The sequence below is a fragment of the Hydra vulgaris genome, chromosome 05 (assembly GCF_038396675.1).
Source record: "Hydra vulgaris chromosome 05, alternate assembly HydraT2T_AEP".
In the NCBI taxonomy this organism is placed as follows: Eukaryota; Metazoa; Cnidaria; class Hydrozoa; order Anthoathecata; family Hydridae; genus Hydra; species Hydra vulgaris.
The window spans coordinates 17,819,650-17,842,862 of NC_088924.1; the positions used below are offsets into that span (position 1 = coordinate 17,819,650).

Below are 23,213 nucleotides of genomic sequence, written 5' to 3' on the forward strand. Positions count from 1 at the left end.
GAATCAATCTGCTGGATCAGATTATCTAAACCAACATTAAAAACGTTCACTTTGAATTCTTTTGTTTGGCTGTCGTGGAAATGGGCTGTGTTTAATGCCTCATCGTGAAAGCGCTAGTTTACGCTTTCTTTTAGTAGCAAGATCAGTTTCTCTTACTTGACTCTGCTGCTCACTGGTCAGATCCAGGTTTTCCATGGCATGTTTAAGAGCTGCCAACATTTCTGGTCACTGGTCAGATCACGGTGGTACACCAGGAAAAAAAAAACTGTAAAATATTGTATAAAATGTTTCCCATTAATGAAAATTTGTTTCAATACAATTTTATAATTAGTTTCATTTAAAAAGATATATTTAGTAACTCATTAAATATCCATAATGGGGAAAAAAAGTACAAAAAGGGCTGTATTTCAAAACATGATATCTTGATCTAGGGAAAGATTTATGGATTGAAAATTTACACAGTGATAAAACACCATATTATATATTACAATTGAAGCATGCATTTATAAAATTTTTAAAAATTACTCTTTTTATCGCAAATTTACTAAAAAATTGAAAATTTTGCTTCTTTTGTAGGTTTATTCTTTCTTCTTTAGTAGGTTTATGAAAATAACTTTTTATCTAGTCAAATTAAAAAAAAAAACCAAGGGTCAAACAGAGCATCAGTAATAAATAAAAATCTCCTGAAAATTTCAGGTCATAAACTTGAATTTTACTCAAGTTATTGTGTTTTAAATTTAAAAAAAATGCTAAAAAACTTATTATGCAAAAAAAGCAAGAAATAAAAAAAATTAAATTTTTATTTAAAAAAAATTTTAAATAAAAAACTGTTAAAAAACAATTATTTTTATGCAATAAAATTGTTAAAAAACAATCATTTTTATGCAATAAAATCTAAAATATTTATAAAAAATAACAACTATTTTTGAAAGTTATAAAACTTCGCTTTTTTTGAGTACCAGGTTGACTTTTGGAATAATTTTTGTAAGATAATATTAGGGGCCCATTAAATATTCAAGTCAGTAGGGACCAATAAAAATATTTCTTATTCAAAATTTCTATTCTATCTTATTCAGGAAATGGAGGAGCACCTTTTTTAGTATGTTTGATTTGTGCAACTAAAACGTTATACTTTTTGACCCACCCTTTCATATATATATATATATATATATATATATATATATATATATATATATATATATATATATATATATATATACATATATATATATATATATATATATATATATATATATATATATATATATATATATATATATATATATACATACATATACATACATATACAAACGTATATATATATATATATATATATATATATATATATATATACACATATATACAAAAAAATAAACCTTTTTAATTTTTTTTAGTCAATATATATATATATATATATATACATACAAATATATATATATATATATATATATATATATATATATATATATATATATATATATATATATATACATATATATATATATATATATATATACATACATATACAAACGTATATATATATATATATATATATATATATATATATATATATATATATATATATATATATATACACATATATACAAAAAAATAAACCTTTTTAATTTTTTTTAGTCAATATATATATATATATATATATATATATATATATATACATACAAATATATATATATATATATATATATATATATATATATATATATATATATATATATATATATATATATATATATATATATATATTCAATTCATAAGACAGCATGGTTTATGGCTTATAAAAAAGACAAACACATTTTTATTTGTGAATATTTTTCTCAATTTAATGCTCAATTTGTAACTTTTTTGTCAAAGTATGATAAATGTTGGTCTTTCAGTTAAAGAGTTTATGAAAACTTCATGTAACCTAATTCCTAACTCCAACCTAAGAAAAAAACTATTAAATAATCAAAAAATTAGGATAATAAAACAAAAATCTATAGTTACTGGTAGGCCTGTGAAATCATTTGGGAATTCATCAAATAAGATGAAGAGTTGTAAAGTAGCAGCTATTGGCTTTTTTAACTAGTTTTTGAAATGAACAGTTATATACTAGTTGTATTATTTTTAAAGATGGCAGAAGAAAGAATGTGAAAGTAGTTCGAAGTTTATCTGTAAATCAACCTTTTGATTCAGATCATGCTCAAAATATTCTTAAAAAAGCTCTAGCACTCTATTATATTGGATAGTAATATTAGATAGTAATATGAGCAAATCTGATTACTAACACTAGACAAATAATGCTGTGAGTAAAGGTTGTAATCTCTATCCTGCACACAACAATGTTTGTGCTGGTAAAGAACAATGTCTTTCTGAACAAGCATTATAGACTGTTAATAGTTTTTCTGGAAAAACAAAACTTTTAAGCATTAGTCGATCATACAGCAATACCCCTAATACAGTTGCAGAAACAAGTTATCGATTCCATGAATAATCTTGAAGACTAACATTACATTTTAAAGTTTGGTTTGATGGATCAACTAGCCAAAGGATTTATACTCAGGTGAGAATTTAGAAAGAAAACCAAAATCTTTTAGAAGAAGCTAAAAATATTTCATTGACAGAGATAGGTCTCTGCTTTGGCCTTTAAACTTTCCATGCTTGGATTAAAAGCATGGAATGTCTTCCTAAAATTAATTATAAATTAACAGTGAAAATGTGAATTACAAGGACACCATTTGAAAAAAAAATTATTCAAGGACGAAAACAGAAAATTCAAATAAGGTTTCGTGATGAAGTTGGACTGAAAATTGATATGCCAATGTCTGGTGGCTCCGGATCATCAAATAATGGAAATACATAATGAAATAATGTCAGTATAATAAAGATGTTACATGTTATTTTGTGTACCTTGTCATCTAGCTTTCTAATTGACTCTTCACTAGAGAATACTGCTACAAAACAGTTGAAAAGTATGTAAGTCTATATCTGTGGTATCATATGTGTCATTGTTTGCATCGCATTCTTATTCATGGTTGGCAAGTTATAAAGAGAATGCCTTATGGCATGCTCAGTGAAGAGACACAAGAAGCTCAAAATAAAAGCTCAGAAAAGTTTTGTGAATCATTTTCCAGAAAGTGTTCGCGGTCAAAACAAATGAAAAATTGTCAAGGCGACTAATGTGTTCTTTTGACCCTTTGATATGTAGTTTGAGAAAATTATATTATCCTAAGAGAAATGCTCTTCTAATTGGCATTCTTGATGTACTCAAAGAGGTTCCAACTTTTGACTAACTATAAATTGCAATTACATAGTTTTGATTTTAGTTGGTATTCAAGATGTTTACTTTATTAGTATTTATTATTTATATAATAAAATAATGCATGTTATGCAAATAAATTTTTTTTTAAATGTACAAATTTGCTTGTATTTTTGGAAATACTTTATAAAGTATTCTATAGCTTTAATTGTATGAACGCTTGTTGGTTTTTTTTATTTGGTTGCTAAGGGCAACTGAATTACGTACATTTAATTAGTTCAAATTTTATTAACTATGCCTATAAACCTTCTTGAAGATTATATTTAATGCCCAAAAACTAAATAAATCTCTTAAAGATTATATTTAGTTTTGTGGGCTTTAAATATAATCTTCGAGAGCGTTAAACATTTCAACTTGTGCATCTGAAGCTGTGCAGTCGACAGTTATGTCAAACGGCGTAAACTCGTATGCTCTCCGACAGGACTCTGAACTCTGTTCTCCAACAGGGCACTAAACCAGGTCGCTGTGTTAGCTTTTTTCTTACTTTGTAATTCAACTATTCTTTTATTTGTTGGATATAGATTCTCGTTAGCCGGCAAAACATTTCTCTTTTTCTGCTTAAGAGGATCGAGTTTAGCCTCAAGATCTTCCTCAGTAGCATTTGCTTGATCCCTTTTAAATTATTTAATAGATTTTTCAAAACTTTTAATCTTATTTTAAATCTTTTTATACCATCTTTGTATGTGGTTTTTTAATCATCTCTCGATCAGCAGCCTTGCAAATAGTTATAATAGCTTTATTTGCTTTCGTCAGCTGCTGCCTTGGAATTACTCTGAAAAAAGATAATATAAGGTTTTTTAAACCATTTGATAAAGATGTATCAAAACGTTTAAAAAACTATAAACTTTTATTAAATAGTTTAATGAGTTATTAACTTATTTTAAGATATATCAAATAGTTTAAAAAACTATAATTTTTTTAACCACCCTTGATGGTGTTTCCCCAAAGAAAATAAAACCACCAAGGTTCCTCAAGAAAAAAAACAGGTTTTCATAAGGAGAAAAAAACAATATTGTGTATTTTTGATTTTAAATATCGTTCTATAGTATAGATGACGGCACTGAGTCCCGACTTAACGCATAGACAAGGTAGGCTGCAGCCTAGGGCCCCCAATTTTTAGGGGACCCAAAATGTTTTTTTATTGGTCTTTTTGTATAACTTGAACAATTTTTATTTTTTATATTTAAGTCCCCAATAATGAAGTTCTTTTTGTTTTTATTAATACTTTTTTTAAAAATACTTTGTTAAAAAAAATGCTTATGTTCTCGCTCGCGCTGTCAGATTGTCGATAACAACAGCTTAATAAAATATTTTTTGATTGATATTTATTATTTGTTTTATTATTATTTTGATTGATGTTTATTATTTTATTAGTCAAAATTTCATTATTGCCATCAGAAGCACTCAAATCATTCATAACGTAATAAACAAAATTTTCATTCACATATGTAAGGACTCCTCCGCATTTATTTACTAGTCTTTAAACATCAAAGTTTGAAGCAAAATTAAATTAAAACGAGGAATAAAAAAGGTCGAAGTTTATTTGAATTGCTTGAAATCCACGTTCCAGTTAAAAAAGCAATATTAAAACGGTTTTTTTGTTTCGTCTAACAAGTTAAGAAGTTTATCATAATTGTTATTAAGACTTCGAATGTTCACGTGCAGAATTCTAATTTTACTTAATTTTTGTCATAAACATTTAAAAAAAGAAACCCTTCTAATTCGCTAGGTAGTAATTTAAGCAATCCCTAAGCGCATCGAAAATACAAACGCTAAATAATAATAATCATATTGAATATTTTTTATTAATTAGTAGAAAGCATTTTAATGACTGACAATTTGAAATCTGCTTAGTTTTTGTATTTGAGGTTGAAACTTTGGTATTCGGTATAAAAATACACATTTCAAATTCTATTATTATCATTATTTATAAACTATTTTTACGAAAAAATAGGATTTAGTTGTAGTTGAATTAGACTAGGTACGTGAGTAAAAAATTTCAAATTGTTTGAATACTATAATGTTATATATCATTAGAAAGAGGATTATTACAGTATTTTAAAGGTGAAAAAATTATCAAAATCGAACAATTGGTTCAAAAGTTATGACGGTTTAAGTAGCGATTTTTTCTATATATGGATTTGTTGAAGAAACTGTGGTCAAAATAATGCTTTTCTTCACTTAAATTGTCATAACTTTGCCAATTCTTATCGAAATACAAATATCTTGGTGTCAAAAGATAGGTGTAAGAGTGGGTTACAACTTTATGTTAAACTCAAACCACCGGGTGTATCGGATGGACAGAGGGGGCACCAAACCACCACCTCGCCCGTATAAAACTGGACACTTTTTTCAGAAATTTTTTTTTTTTTAAATTACATAAGCAATATAAATACACAAAAAAGTTATTTTAAATTTATAGTAAACCACCAAAATAAACGAGAGGTGAATGTTAGCAATAGAGGTGGGTGTGGTGGCGATTGGTGTATCACACCCTAGGATCAAAAACGACTTGATTTTATAAATATTTATATCTTTACTATAATGAGTAAAATTAGTACACAATATAAAATTATGTTATACAATCTTACGTATAAAAATGGTGTTTCTATTACAAAGGGGCGTATGCCCACCACCGTCCACCCCCCCCCCCCCCCCCACCTCTCCACCCAACCTAAAAAAAAAAATTTTTTTTTCAAAATTTGAACAATAAATTTAAAAAACAAATTAAAAAATTGGAAATAAATTAAAAAATAAATTCATACCAGACAACCACCAAATATGGGAGGTTAATGTAAAACTCACAGTAGATATGTTGATGATGTTTTAGTACTATAATATCAAAAAATGTTTCAATTCTTGAAATATCTGATTGAATATTTAAAGTACAACAACAAAGAAGTAAAAAACATATTCCACTAGATTAAAAGATACATTAGTGGTGCATCCATGGTCATAAGAGAGTGGAGTTTAAAAGAGGGCGTATCCAAATATGTCATAAGAAAGAGGCATTCTAATGCCCTTTCCACTTCTTACCAAAAATTATTATTTAATTGGATATATATTACAAAAAAAATTATACAACTACTAATGTGGGGCTATAAGTCAATTGGCTGTAAAAAACATGTCATCTTTCTAACCAAGTATAGCAAAAACCTATAATAAAGTCTTTCATGTGATTATTACATTAACAGAAGTAAGGACCATACAGTATAGTTAACGAGCTAGCCATTTTGTTTGGTTAACAAACAAATTTTCTGTTTCAAAATAAAAAATAAATAAAATATTAAAAAATAATAATAATAATATAAAACTGTTTTAAAGAAAATACAATATATTTTTGTCTTGGCTTTTAGTATGAAACTGTTTTAACCATTTTTAACGATAGAAACCACGTGAAGGTAAGCCAGAGCCGTCTATCAAAAAATTTAACAAGTCACAACACTTGCTGTATTATTTAGGCAAGTCACAACACTTGCTGTATTATTTAGGCAAGTCACAACACTTGCTATATAATTTATGCAAGTACAACACTTGCTGTATTATTTAGGCAAGTCACAACACTTGCTATATAACTTAGGCAAGTCACAACACTTGCTATATTATTTAGGCAAGTCACAACACTTGCTATATAATTTATGCAAGTCACAACACTTGCTGTATTATTTAGGCAAGTCACAACACTTGCTGTATTATTTAGGCAAGTCACAACACTTGCTATATAATTTATACAAGTCACAACACTTGCTGTATTATTTATGCAAGTCACAACATTTGCAATACATTTTTGGCAAGTCACAACACTTGCAGTGTTATTAAATTAATTAAATTGTAACTCACCGGAAACAACATCAGCAGCAAGCTGGATCTTTTTCATGCAATAGTCAACAGCTTCATTATCAGTTTCATCATCTTTCCAGTAAGAAATGGTGTAAATGAAGTCATTTTTTCTTTTATTAACTTTTTTTACTCTGCCGCGATATAAAACACTTTTGCATGTCTTTGGATCGTACCATTCATGTTCTAGTTTCTTCCCAACAATTCTATCTGACATGACATCTTCTAAATCAAATAGTTGGTCATTGGATAAGTGCTTATATGAATTAATAATCTCTTCAAAATTTAATTTAGATAGGTCACGCTCTGACTTTCTTTTTTCTTTTTCATCCATTTTTTGGCGCTTGATTTTTTGTCTTTTGCAAATCTCATCTCCTACTTTGCATCGATAGAGTCGATTTGTAAATCTGTTTTTACGTGCAACATTAATTGACCATTTAACAATCTTTTCTCTTAAACTTAAATCTAGAGTGTCTAGATAGTCGACAGTCCTATTCTTTTTTGATCTAAGAACTGTATTTGATAAAGAACTGTATTTGATAACTAATAGTAAATGACTAAATACTAAATTAATTCATGTAATAGGGATATAACTGACTGATCCTCTGTAAAGCAAGTTCATCTAAACAAATTAAATTAACTTTATTTTGAAAAATTAAGATATAAATTTGCATATAGTAAGTCATTTGTATATATATATATATATATATATATATATATATATATATATATATATATATATATATATATATATATATATATATATATATATATATATATGTAAATGTACTCTTCCTGATGATCCAGCAATGGTGAAACTTCAAGTCGAAGATAAAAGTTAGATAAGTGTTTTTTACTAATATATATATATATATATATATATATATATATATATATATATATATATATATATATATATATATATATAATAAAAATACCTACCGAGCTATTGAAAAAAGAAAGTAACTAACTGATGTTGTTGGCTGACGCCATTTCACAACTTAGAGCATCTAAAACAGCGAAAGAAATATTTAAGTTATACATAAAGGTTTAGATAGTGGCCAAATAATAATTTAAAATTAATTTAATAAATTTATGTAAAAATAACTTATTTATTAGTTATAAATTATAATCTAAAGGCTTTCCTTGTTAAATAAAGACAACGTTCAAACTTCAAATTAGATATGATTCATAACTAATTTGATTCATATATAAACTATATTATGAATATGATACAAAATACTATGTGAAACCTTTATTTTCTTTCTCCATTTTGTTTCTAAATAAAACATAAAATTTAAGTCTTATTTTATTATTTACTAAAAATCCTTTTAATAAAACAATTTTGTTTAAATTTACATATTTTTAAATCATATTTTCACTATAAAGTATCTAGGTTTATAATATCAATTTATGAAATAAGTTAAATATTGCTAATAATATTATTAATATGAATGTTATATATAAAAAATATATATATATACAAATAATCAACGGACCCCTCTGTCTCCCGCGCTAACAACAGGGAAAATGTAAATTAGGTAACAAAAGTGCAGCAAGAAATAGGGTGACTGCTACATAATATTTTTCAACGAAATTTGGCAGGTGCATAGATAATTGAATAACTTAAAAATAAAAATTGAATAGATAAAATATAGACTATATCCTGGACATTAATTTCACCACAGAAGTACAACTAAAACTTTGACATCAATAAACTCGCTAATATATCAATTGAGTATAATTAAAACCAAATTAATAATAAGCTTCAACTATTCTTCTTTCTAAAAATACTCTATGTTGATAACGAATACTAAAAAGTTATTTCAGAAAGCCTTCCTCAAGCACGCTAACTTTGAAGAGACTGCGAAAATCGTGGCACAAAATTTTAGCACAAAATTCGGTTCCGTAAAACGCAATTGTCACGTACCTAATTAGACGGAACCAGCCGTATTCCGAAAGCCCATGAAGATTTAGCCATGCTAGCTCGTGCTTGATGGCTCGGAAGATGATGAGGTAATTATTATGGTAGCTCATCATTCCACACTCAATCATAGAAGCTGTCAACACTATTATCTTTGACAATTTCGTTAGGTAGTGCGTTGAACGCATTACCAAGTTTCTCACCTGTGAATCACATTGACTTTATCAAATGTGATGTTCACATTCGATAAAGTCAAAGGGGCTAGGAATCAATTAAGAAAACGGAGAAATTGTGTGAAATAGGATCAATCCAGCCCATTGCACCAAAAGTTCTACATGGATTGGAAAGAGGCATACATTCGTCTTACTAGTTCCACTGGTATATATTCAGAGCTCCAGAAGTGAATAAATTCTGAGACAACTAAATGGAGGACATTTCTTCGTTTATATAATAACTTGGCTTCTAGGAGTTTAACTTATTTATTTAACTCATTATAAATTTCTTTCAATATCAATTTTAATTATTTATATAAATATTGTAATAGTTTAATTAAAAATACTATATACAACTATGTTTTCAGGTGAAACAACACGTGAGTCAGAAAGAAAATAGAAGCTTTCTTGCTGGTATGGAGCTTATTTATTGCCACAATGTTGTTATTGCAGCCCTCTTGGAAAATGTTAAACGTCATCAACAAGAAGGCTCCAGAATGAGTGTTCTTTCTTATCTCCGTCGTCTCAAAATGAGTTCATCAGAGAATATGGTGGTGTCATTCGAAGTGTAGTTGTCGAAGAAATTGTGGATGGTATCTACTTCACAATTATAGTCGATGGTACCCCCAATATCTCACACTGAGCAGAAAACCTTTGTGATTCGTTTTCTTTTCTATGAAAGAGAAACTAATTGCTGGCAAATTAAATAGCGATTCTTGTGTTTTGAATTTTTTGAGATGAAGAAAGGAGTCGGTATAGCTAAGCTTACCACAGCACAGTGGGCCAAAATCGTTATTAGCTGAGCAAAATAACCTTTAAAATATTAATCAAATTTTCCCCATAATTTCCAGGTTGAGTATATTTTATACGACGAATTTAATGGTACCAATAGATTGTTTATTTAGTTGCTATGAATACCTAATTCCATTGCAACAGTGCATTAGTTACCTTTTGCATAGTTGCCTAAATTGAGACTTTCTTAAAATGTCAAGTTTATAAACTAAACTGATATTATTGCTACAATGCTATTTTATGAATTTGAATGATAACACAAACAAAAAATTACTAAATTTTGGTGTTGCTATACAGTTTTGGGCTCTTAGAAACCAGTTATTTAATTTTTTTTATGAAGCTTATGCTTAATTCAAAATTTCTTTAAAAAATGACATAAAAACTTTGAAAACAATCATAACTTTAAGGGTTTATAGACATAGTTAATAAAATTCGAACTAATTGTATTTACGTAGTTCAGCTGCCCTTAGCAACCAAATAAAAAAACCAAGCGTTCATACATTTAAAGCTATAGAATACTTTATAAAGTATATACATGAATACAAGCAAATTTGTACATTTAAAAAAAAATTTATTTGCATAACATGCATTATTTTATTATATAAATAATAAATACTAATAAAGTAAACATCTTGAATACCAACTAAAATCAAAACTATGTAATTGCAATTTATAGTTAGTCAAAAGTTGGAACCTCTTTGAGTACATCAAGAATGCCAATTAGAAGAGCATTTCTCTTAGGATAATATAATTTTCTCAAACTACATATCAAAGGGTCAAAAGAACACATTAGTCGCCTTGACAATTTTTCATTTGTTTTGACCGCGAACACTTTCTGGAAAATGATTCACAAAACTTTTCTGAGCTTTTATTTTGAGCTTCTTGTGTCTCTTCACTGAGCATGCCATAAGGCATTCTCTTTATAACTTGCCAACCATGAATAAGAATGCGATGCAAACAATGACACATATGATACCACAGATATAGACTTACATACTTTTCAACTGTTTTGTAGCAGTATTCTCTAGTGAAGAGTCAATTAGAAAGCTAGATGACAAGGTACACAAAATAACATGTAACATCTTTATTATACTGACATTATTTCATTATGTATTTCCATTATTTGATGATCCGGAGCCACCAGACATTGGCATATCAATTTTCAGTCCAACTTCATCACGAAACCTTATTTGAATTTTCTGTTTTCGTCCTTGAATAATTTTTTTTTCAAATGGTGTCCTTGTAATTCACATTTTCACTGTTAATTTATAATTAATTTTAGGAAGACATTCCATGCTTTTAATCCAAGCATGGAAAGTTTAAAGGCCAAAGCAGAGACCTATCTCTGTCAATGAAATATTTTTAGCTTCTTCTAAAAGATTTTGGTTTTCTTTCTAAATTCTCACCTGAGTATAAATCCTTTGGCTAGTTGATCCATCAAACCAAACTTTAAAATGTAATGTTAGTCTTCAAGATTATTCATGGAATCGATAACTTGTTTCTGCAACTGTATTAGGGGTATTGCTGTATGATCGACTAATGCTTAAAAGTTTTGTTTTTCCAGAAAAACTATTAACAGTCTATAATGCTTGTTCAGAAAGACATTGTTCTTTACCAGCACAAACATTGTTGTGTGCAGGATAGAGATTACAACCTTTACTCACAGCATTATTTGTCTAGTGTTAGTAATCAGATTTGCTCATATTACTATCTAATATTACTATCCAATATAATAGAGTGCTAGAGCTTTTTTAAGAATATTTTGAGCATGATCTGAATCAAAAGGTTGATTTACAGATAAACTTCGAACTACTTTCACATTCTTTCTTCTGCCATCTTTAAAAATAATACAACTAGTATATAACTGTTTATTTCAAAAACTAGTTAAAAAAGCCAATAGCTGCTACTTTACAACTCTTCATCTTATTTGATGAATTCCCAAATGATTTCACAGGCCTACGCAGGTCCTTGAATAATTTCTATTCAAATAGTGTCCTTGTAGATCATCTGGAAGAATATCCTCCACATGTAATTGCATCTGAAAAAAATCTTATATGTAACTACATTTGGTTGAAATAATGCATTATAATTTAATAGCTTCATAAAATCATGTAGTAATATTTAATAAAACTGAAAAAATGTAACTACATCTGTAGAATTCACAGATGTAGTTATTTTTTGCATAATTGAAAAGATGTAACTACATCTGTAAAATTTCCAGATATGGTTATACAGATGTTGTTATACTTGGATAATTGAAAAGATGTAACTACTAATCATATACTTTTGACACAGATGTTATTAGACAATAATGAAAATTCTGATATTGTTGGACAGATGTTTTTAGACTTAGCAAAAACAGATGTTGTTACCCTGACCCCTATTAAAGATGCATTAAATTTAGAACATGTTTTATTTAAATAACATTTTTTCCGTAATAATACATTTATGAAGTTATGAACGAAAGTCTAAACTTTTTGTAGCTTTTTAGTTGAAGTAATATTGGCATATATATTGCAAAAACATTTCAACAACTACTTTTATGATACTACCCCAATGTTTAATTATTAACTATCAAAAATTAACTATCAAGATATAAAAACTTCAAGTTTTTGTGAGTGGTTATATAAAAATCAGAGTAATTTATATAAAACATTTAAATTTAAAATAACTTATTGAAAATTTTAATTAATTTCATAAACCTAATTTTATTTCAAACATCTTAATCTCTGCAATCGCGTCCACAGATGCTGAAGCTTCAAGAACAAGTTTTTGATATCTTGAAACAATTTGACTCAGACACTTATGTCTTAACTTAAGTGGTTTTTCAATAAACTCAAACATTTTATCTTCTTCAATCATTCTCAAAATCTGTGAATTTGTGCGCTATTGGGAAATTGGGGTAATTTTTTAAATAATAAAAAACAGTTTTGAAATTAATTTTGGGCTATAGAAACATCTTTATTCATTGAGGGATAACCATTTTTACTAAAATTGACTTCATAGTCTGGTGACCATAGCAGCTTACTTTCATTTCAAAAGAATTTAGTTTCCTAGCTTTCTTTGATTAAAGGCTTTCTTGAATAACTCTTTTTTTTGAATTTGGCTCCAGAAGTTCAAGCAAGTTTATAATGTTTAGAGTATCTCTCATAGAAGCTCGACTCTATCCTCGCATGATTAATCACGTGTATTAATGCAGCGGCAAATGTTTTAGATTTTAAATGCTTTCTGATTTACGGTACCTTTTCTTCTGAAATGAGATACCCGTTTTACTGTACAATTAGCCTAAATAATAATTTATCTTTGAGTAAAAGGATAACAATACAACCATATTGATCACAAACGACTCTCGGAACGTCGGTATATCTATGCGTGAGTAAAGAATTTTGTATATGGCGTTCCGATATTACCTTAGCTATTTATGACCTCTACTAATCCTATTGCTCTTGCAAATGCAATCATCAACAATGGAAATGCACTCATCGCCATGGTTATTAAAAAAAGCTCTATAAAATACTGCATTCCAGAATGAGTTCTTAATGCATTCATAATGAGTTCTTGGCATATTATTTATTCAAACTTCTAAATTAAAACTAAGTTATTAATTACAAAAAGTGTTTTGTTTACATATAGAATCACAAATTTTGTTTACACAAAAAACTTTTTGCAAGACTTATACTGAACTAAATTTCAATTTGAAAGTGTGACTAATAAATTCCGCCTAACACGCAGCTGAAAGGTTTATCATTGTCAAAAACTGGCAATATATTTTACCATAATACCGATCAAGGTCATTCCATATAGTCGTGGTCGTGACATTTCTACTGCAAAAGGTAAAAATATAAGCAAGGAACTTAATAAATCTTTTTTTTGTTGTTGATAATGTGTACATTTGATTACCGGTTTTATTTTGACATAGCATCGCTATGTCAAAATAAAACCGGTCGTGACAGCTACAAAAACAGAAACAGAACTTATTTAAGTAATTTTGTTTTTTTATAGAAAACTTTCTACAAATTAAAAATTTAATCTATTTAATTATTTTACATAGGATGTTATATTAACTATATTACAATTTTTTAATTTTTTTAAATTTATGTTTTACATAAAATTTTAGCTAGATAAAAAGTCGCGCTTGCGACATCGCGGTCGTGACAAAACATTGTACTATCTGATAACATTACATTTTAGGTATTTTTATTTTAGCATTGCCAAAGTTTTTAAAAATATATAAATAATTTAAACAATGTTTATTGTTATCCTTAGAAAAATAAAAGAGACATCAACAAGTTTTTAATAAAAAAAACGTAACAAATATATATATATATATTTTTTCTCTTTAAAATAATAATTATTTACAATTTTATGGTAATACATTAACTCAAGTTATAATGATTACAAGGTTTTACAGCTGTTAAAAAAAAAATATATATATATATATATATGCATATTTTACTTTTTATTTATTTTATATTTTTTTGTGTTTTTTGATTTTATAATTTGTTGTGTTTCATATTAGTTTAGCTATTGTGCGGAAAAATGTCGAGAATCAGGTAAAGTTTTTAAATTTTTTTTTATATATTTAGAGATAGTGTTCAATATTAGTTTAGAATGTTTTGTAAGAAAGGATTTTTATTAATTAGGAAATTACCTTTACACAAACATCACTATACAATCGCTACATGTAACACTTATATATATCTTAAAACATGTCTACATGTAACACTTATATATATCTTAAAACATGTCTACATGAAACACTTATATATCTTAAAACATGTCTACATGTAGCACTTATATATCATAAAATAATGGCTGGCAGTGTTTTTCTAATCATAAATAACAATAATTTTGTTGTAAAAAAAGCTTTGCAGAGAAAAAAAGGTCTTTACTAAACATTCATTTTTGAATTTTGAGCTAGTGTATCAATTTAGCTCATATGTTTAGTTTTAACTTCCGGTTCTCTAGTTGGCAAAATACGTTATTGATACAAAAAAGTTGACAGAAAATGTTTTCGCGGTCATGATAATTATATTTTAAAGTAATAATATTTCTGATATTCTTGATTATTACCCTGATCACTGCCATTGGGTCAATTTTTATGTTACTAAACATTTGGTGGCATCTACTGTTCCATATTGCACTCATGATGGTTTAAGTGAGTGTCAACAGTAGCTGCGAAGTAGGGTTTGGAGGATAAAATGTCAAATTAAGGTGTAAATAACCGCATAAAATAACGCTTAAATTAATATTTAATATTTTTTTAACTTGATTTTCATAATGAACATATCTTTACCATTATGACCAAATTTTTACTGTGCAATGCTGACATTGATTTTTTGGTATTTTGGCACACTCTGTTCCACTGTGCGACGCATTTAAATATCTAAACATCCGTTACGTCGCGGTCGTGACAAAAAAGAAATTGCATTTTACTTTTTTTAAGATAAGGATATTATAACTTTTTTTTACATATATATTCATTTAACTAAAATGCTTTTGCTAAATATTTTCTAACTAAAAAAAATTAAATTTAGGTTGTATAAAAAAACTAAATTTGTTATAATATCGCGGTCGTGACGGTGAAAAATGCCTTTTTTTTAGTATCATACCAACTAATAATTGAAATATTAATAATATCACTTATTAACAAACTTATTTAATCACTAATGTTTATTCTGAGAATTAAAAATTAAAAAAAAAACGTTTAACACATCTCCAATTTAAGAAGCCCATGTTTTTTATATCCAGAGGCGATTTTACGGGTGGGGTGGGGTGGGGGGTGATTTTCAAGTTATAGTCGGTTTTTCAACAATTTTAGTCGGCTAGTCGAGTTTAACACAATTCAGTCGGGTAAATTTTCGTTTTAAAGACCTTTTTTTTTTAAAAAGAAGCCAGTCGATACTTTTTAAGGATTTACCCCCCCCCCCCTCATTTTATTCGTAGAATTGCCTCTGTTTATATCATAAAATATTAAAAATGGCTACCAAATTTTAAACACCTACACTTGCATAAAAATAAATGACGAAGTGAATATTTCTAATATTCAGTTTAAAAATTTTTGAAATATGACAATCTTATAGGGAATGACCCATCAGTCAAAGTTACGTTACAAAGCGTAAAAATTATTTTTAAGAAAATGTGCCAAAATCTATTTTTCTGTTAAGAATACTCAAAAAATAACTCTAAAAGCATATTCCCCATAAAATTTTTTGTCAATTATGGTAACAATTTTTTTAAATGTCTGCAAAATAAATGTACCACCCTAAAATTAGAAACTTTCTTGTACGAGCCAACTTGGTTTCTTATATCACGACGTTAGAATTATCTTATCTTCGCCTTTTCGAGATGAAACGATTTAAAAAATAAAAGCTTTGGGAGGCGGCATATAAAAACAACTTTTTAACTTACGCTTTCTCCGCAACTTTTTACTTATAAAAATTATTCTGAGGTACATAATACTATCAATAACTCAATTTTTTTTAAAAGTGGAGATAAAGCAAGTAATAATTCTAACGTCGCGATATGTATATTAAAAAACGTATAAAGTTAAATTAAAAAAAAAAAACTTTCTAAAGGAACTTTCATGTTATTCAACTATTATTCTGCTGTTATTTAAAAAAAGTAAAAACCGTTATAAAAATACTAATTAAAGCTCCGAAATCTGACGTTAAATTTTAACGTAAAACAAAATCTAAATTTGGCATAAGCCAAATTAGATTTTGTTTCATGTTTCGAGTTTAAAGCGTGAAAATAGAAACTTTCTTCACGTCTATATAAGAAAACCAATTCGCATTTATGATTACGTAAGAATCCATAAAGTCTTTATTAAATATTTTTCATTACACTCTTTTGTAAATGATTACAAAATTTTCATTACACTTTCATAACAGATTTCATTACACTCGTTTTGTAAATTAATTTATGGTTGACATCTAATCAGATTGATCATACGTCAATCATAAAAGTTTTAATGGAATATAAAGTTGGTTGTCTCGATTATCATTTAGGAAGCTTAATTATATTTTGAGAATAAAATAAATTCTCAGAGATTTATTAGCTCACTATCATTTTATGACTCCTTTAAAGCAGAATGAAATTCAAACACATTCTTGAACAATATCATTTTCAGTAAAAATACCAAAAAATTTATACCATCAACGCTGTTTTCTTTAAACTCATGGTGCATTTTTTTTATATATAAAAGCTGCAATTATTAAATTTAAATAACCAACATCAAAGATTTTTCCCCCTGGTAAGTATGTTTTGCCTCTGCTTAACATTAGGTCTATACGCCTCTGCTTTCAGGTGACAATACAAGCTAAAAACAATTTTTAAAAATTGAACACTTTAGAAAATATTTAAAGATTCAATACACTAGGTATATAATTTAAACTTGATACATAATTCCTCTTTATAATATATATATATATATGTATATATATATATATATATATATATATATGTATATATATATATATATATATATATATATATATATATATATATATATATATATATATATATATATATATATATAAAAGTTCTCTTGATTTTATTAATGAATAAAAACTCTGTGAGAGATTATGAGAGGCTTAATTAATTTGTTTAAATCAAATTTTGACATTTTGAAGAAAATAAAAATACATTTTTCATTCTTTCATTTCTACCTTTTTGCTTTTTTTCTTTTTTTTTTTAGAATTTTTCTTATCAGTGTCCGTAAACTCAATATCAGTAGGTTCGATGTCCGAAGACTCGATAATAATTGGTTCTTCGTAATGTCGTTTTCTTTTTTTATCTTTAGAAAGCTTTGCATCACATTCTATTATTTTTGGAGAATTACCTTTACCGTCGTAAAACTCGATATCAGTAGGTTCGATGTCCGAAGACTCGATAACAATTGGTTCTTCGTAATGTCGTTTTCTTTTTTTATCTTTAGAAAGTTTTGCATCGCATTCTATTATTTTTGGATCATTACCTTTACCGTCGTTATGAGCCTTTTTCTTCGATGTTTTCTTTACATCACATTTTATTTCAGATACATCGGATCTGTTTAGGTCAAACTTCATAAAAACTGAGTCGTTTTCTTTTTCGAGAAGTTTGCGCTTGTTTTTTATCATTTCAGTAACGATATTTGTATTTAATATAACGTTCGAATCTTTTGATTCAACTGATAATTTCTCGTCATCTGACTTATCACGACACTTTTTCTTCTTTTTAGTTTTTTTCTTTTTCTCATCTTGTTCATCTTCGTCGCGGTTTTTTTGTTTTTTGTTTTTTTTGTGGTTTTCATTGACAGGAACGTTCTTTAAAAACATATAAACTTAAAATAGGTATTGAAGAAATTTTACAAAAAAAGTGAAAATACTAAATGTTTAAATGTTTAAAAAAAGTTGACTAAATACAATTCAAAAGCTATACTAAATAAAGTTAACTATTTCAACATAAAATAAACTAACCTTTGCAGGTGACATCGCTGGCTCTTTAACATTTGATATATTTTTTTGCTTTATAGATGCCATTTTCATTGCAAAATAATCATGAATACTGATTCCTGTATGTAGAGTGGTAATACCATGCTCATTATTACTGTCAGCTACAGGACAGGAAACCACACTGGCAGCATCTGAATCATCCTTGTAAACGAGAATAAACATATACTTATTAAAAAGTTGCGGTCATACTTTTAATTAGTGCCTAAAAAAATTTTTTTCACGCAATCAAATGCGTAATATTTTATGAAATTTTTGAAAATGTACTTTTTTTTATCTCTTGAACGGTTTTTACTTTGCATATTTTTAATTGCACTTTTGTTTTTTAGTGTTAGCTTTTTGGTGTTTTTTTGTATTTTCGATCCGAATTTGCCTACTTATTCACCTGTCTTGCTTTTGCTTTTTTTAACATATGTTGATATAAACTGCACCATGTTCAAACCCACCAACCTCATTATAACAATATAATTTTAATAATATCACATTACATTAACTTCCCAGTTGTTCCTATCAAACTCCCAGTAATATGTATAATTTTTATGTTATTTTTTTTTTACAATTAAAAATTGATATAATTCAAACTAAACTGCATGATTAAATTTGCTTTGGATTTGCTAAATGTGATTAGTACTTTGTCTGTCGTAGATTAAAAATGTGATCTTAGTGATTAAAAAGGTAACTTCCTCTCATTGCAACTGTAAAACTGAGAAAAACATTTTTTGTTATATATGAGGCGACACTGTTGCAAAAAAGAGCAACATACATTTAATTAACATATTTTAAAGCTGTATGCTGCTTATTTTGATAAAAAAAGTAAATGTGCTACTTCGGCACTACATTACTGTTGCACTAGCTGTTCTTCACAACTGGTTAAATAGTTACCCCATCAGGTATTCCTATGATCTGACTTGAGCCAAAAAATCAAATCAATGATTTTGTTGCTCAAGTGGCATTTTTGCTACGTTAACCTTTTTCTTACTGTCATTAGAACTAGAAATATATCAGACCTAAATGTTTAATCTGCTTCTTGCCTCAACCACACTCAGATTCAGTTCCAGTACCCACGAAATTTGATTACTTGCTTAAGGAAATACACACAGACGCTAAAGACAAAAATGATAGCCTAAGCTTTCTACATAAAAATAAATTTTTTTCCGCCAGCATAAAATTTATATTTACTATTTGAATTAAGTGATCTGAGAGTTAAGTGTAATTCTAATTACACTAAGTGTAATTAGAATTACACTTAGAGTGGCGGAAAAAATCATGTGTTCGACCACAAATTTAGTTCATTTTACAAAACTTGTTATTTTTATGTACTTAACTTGTTTTTTTAATTAAATATTTCTATAAATGATGCATAGTGAAGACCATGTGTAGTTATTTTGATCAACTATCCCAAACAATTATGAATAATAAATCAATAACCATATTTTGAATCACAAATACCACATTGTTCAATACTTGCATGACAGACTAGAATAACATACATATTAGTTATAGAGTTCATTCGGTAAAATGTAGTGAATCTTTTAAATTTTATTAATTTAAATTATTAGACAGTGCACACATTAGTCATTTTTGTACAGTTTGGCATTCTTAGTCTTGAGACACATTGGTTGATGTTGTGTAGTGTTTGTACTAACCATAATGTTGTTTTCCATATGTTGCACAATAATTATTATTTGATATTTATGTGTGTTATGATTAATAATTAATGATTTTACTTTACAATTTATATTTATGTTCTGTTTTAATACTTTCTTAAACTATTCTTGTGATTTCTTATAGATCTACTTACTAAAAATTAATAAATTTATTAGCTAATTATACAAGTATGCCTGGAAATAAGAAACTGTCTTGTCAGGAGCAAATGATTATAGATAATGTTACTTGGAGTCACTAAAGTTATAGCAAAGTTGCGTCAGAGATGAAGATTTTGAAGAACACAGTGACAAGAATAATAATGAAGTACAGGAAAACAGGGGAAGTAAAAGATAAGTCTAGAAGTGGACAGCCAAAGAAGACAACACCTTGAGAAGATCATACAATATTGCACCTCAGTCTAGAGAACTGCAGCTGTTCTGCTGTGGAAATACAGGCTTTGATGTCTGATCATTATGGTGTCAATATTACAGATAGAAATGTCTGCAATAGGCTACAAAAAGTGGGGCTTCGAGCTCGTGTAGCTGTAAAGAAGCCACTTCTTACAGCCTTACATTGTCAATGAAGGGTTGATTTTGAAACTGCTCATCAAAGTTGGATTTAAAAAGATTGGAAAAAATTGCTTTGGAGTGATGAAAGTTCATTCCAGGTGTTTTGTGGAGCAAAGAGGGAAATTGTGAGAAGAAAGGGTGAGAGGTTTCATCCTGATTGCATAGTTTCCACTGTAAAACATGGTAGTGGATCTTTAATGGTTTGGGGATGCATATCCTGGCATGGGGTTGGTCATTTGTACCATTACAGAGGCAACATGAATCAAGACCAACACCTTCAAGTGTTAAGAAATCACATGCTATCTACAGTCAGAGAGCTTTGTCAAAAGAGGTTCTTTTATCTTCCAAAAAGATAATGCACCTTACTATAAAGCTAAGCGAGTGTGCGATCTCTTACACAATAAGGGTGTTGAGAAAATGGAATGGCCACCCCAGATATGAATCCCATTGAACATATATGGGAAATCCTGATCAGGACAATCAGGGGTAAAAAGCCACCTAATCAGGATGAACTTTGGAGCTTGCTGCAAAATGCTTGGAATAACATCACTTCACAGCACCTCAAGATTTTATTGAGACTATGCCTTGACGAATTGAACAACTGTGTTTAGCTAAGGGTGGTTATATTAAGTATTAGTAATTCTTCCACTTCTCGACAAATGTAGAGTGATTGTTTGATTTTTTTGTTTTATCTAGTAAGAAATTCTATTAAAAATTTACTGGACACATGACTTTTTCCCGCCACTGTGCACACACTTTTAAAAAAAAATTAAAAAAAGATTGCTATGGTAACAAGTACAAATGAAATTGCTATGGTAACAAGTACAAATGAAATTGCTATGGTAACAAGTACAAATGAAATTGCTATGGTAACAAGTACAAATGAAATTGCTATGGTAACAAGTACAAATGAAATTGCTATGGTAACAACTAAAAATAAAATTGTTATGGTAAAAAAGGAGCAGATCAATTTTTTACTTTTATTTAGAAGTAAATCTGTGAATATCATTATACATTATAAATTTAGAAAATAGAATTAATCCTAAATATGTTAAATACTACTGACACAAACCTTATTACATTTTTAAAAAAATAATTACTATTAGTTATTTTTTATTAATATAACACTTGACATCCAAATACAATATTTTAGAACCAAACACCACGTGTTATTGATTTTTAATAAGTTTAATTTAGTTTAAATTTAGGCTGAATAAAATAATGAGTTTTACATGAATTTACGCTTTTTTGAAAAAAATTAAAAAAAAAAAAAAATTACTTCACTTATTTGTGGGGTCACAGGAGCAGACTTGCTTCTTGTTCCAAATATTGCAGCAAGATCTTGGCTAGATGCATTTGATAAATCTTTACTTTTCACAAACTTTGTATATCTATTATAACAATAGTTTATAAAATTCTATTAACAGATTTGAAAAACAAGTCTCTGCAGAATTAACAGATTTTCTTTTTTTCAAAGAAGTTGTTTTGAACAACAAGGACTTTTCCTCCCCATTCGATGCAGAAATGAGTAACCATAAAACTCAATAGGTTTGTATACTAAAGTGCAGTAGCATACACTTGTATAAATGTATACACAAGTATGCTAGTAAATACAAGCTTATACAAACTGCAATTTCAAAGTTCAAATTAACACTTAACACAAAGATTCAAAAGCTATAGAGATAAAATATTTTCAATTATTCATTTCATTTTCATATTTATGCATTACATTCCTTTATTATTACATACAAAACTTTCACTTTTTTTAATCATTGTTTTAAAACACAGAAACAGCATGTGAAAAACTGAAACGGTAAAATTGGGTATTATGAACATGGCATGGAATAATATAACTGTGTGCTTTGATTTAAAATATATTAGTTGATAACATTTTAAAATGTAAAATGTTATATGGACATGGCACATAGCTTTAAACACTTGTGTTACAGACATGGCAAAAAACTTTAAACACTTGTGTTTAAAGTTATGTACCATAAATTTTAACATTTTTTTTTGTTTACTTGTTGTGTAAAAAAGTTCAATTGTAATATGAACAGTATAAAATGTTGGCAATAGTGAACACTGACCATATTGTAACCAACTTAAATTATATTAGCTGTTTTCATTATTATTTAAACATTGTTTAAATATTAATGAAATCTCAAAACATACGGTTGCATTTAAAAATTCAAAAATTAAAATTGATAATTGTACCAAACTTTTTATCATATCAAATACATTTATAGGATATTACTGTTTTTGCTTCAGTTTTTTTTTGCTGGCTATAATAGATACTATTTCAACCATAGTAATTAAATATAATAGATACTATTTCAACCATAGTAATTAAATATAATAGATACTATTTCAACCATAGTAATTAAATAAATTGTTTCCATGTTTGCTTTTTGCTTTGGCACCATG

At 27.6% G+C, this 23,213-nt stretch overlaps 1 protein-coding gene and 1 long non-coding RNA gene across 2 annotated transcripts in view; both read right to left on the bottom strand.

Annotated features, from left to right (window-relative positions):
- Positions 1-6,712: 6,712 nt before the first annotated feature.
- On the bottom strand, positions 6,713-9,077 carry LOC136080644 (uncharacterized). Its single transcript, XR_010638574.1, has 3 exons — positions 8,653-9,077; positions 8,125-8,432; positions 6,713-7,775 (listed from the first exon to the last, which is right to left on the bottom strand). It is a non-coding gene; the product is annotated as an uncharacterized LOC136080644 (long non-coding RNA).
- Positions 9,078-17,665: 8,588 nt separating this feature from the next.
- LOC136080645 (PIN2/TERF1-interacting telomerase inhibitor 1-like) overlaps positions 17,666-23,213 on the bottom strand; it is a 46,677-nt gene continuing 41,129 nt past the window's right edge. The window contains exons 5-7 of the mRNA XM_065797571.1: positions 22,069-22,180; positions 18,541-18,717; positions 17,666-18,387 (exon numbers count right to left, since the gene is read on the bottom strand). Coding sequence (XP_065653643.1) covers positions 17,734-18,387; positions 18,541-18,717; positions 22,069-22,180 — 943 coding nt within the window. The 3' untranslated portion in view covers positions 17,666-17,733. The remainder of the gene's footprint in view (positions 18,388-18,540; positions 18,718-22,068; positions 22,181-23,213) is intronic.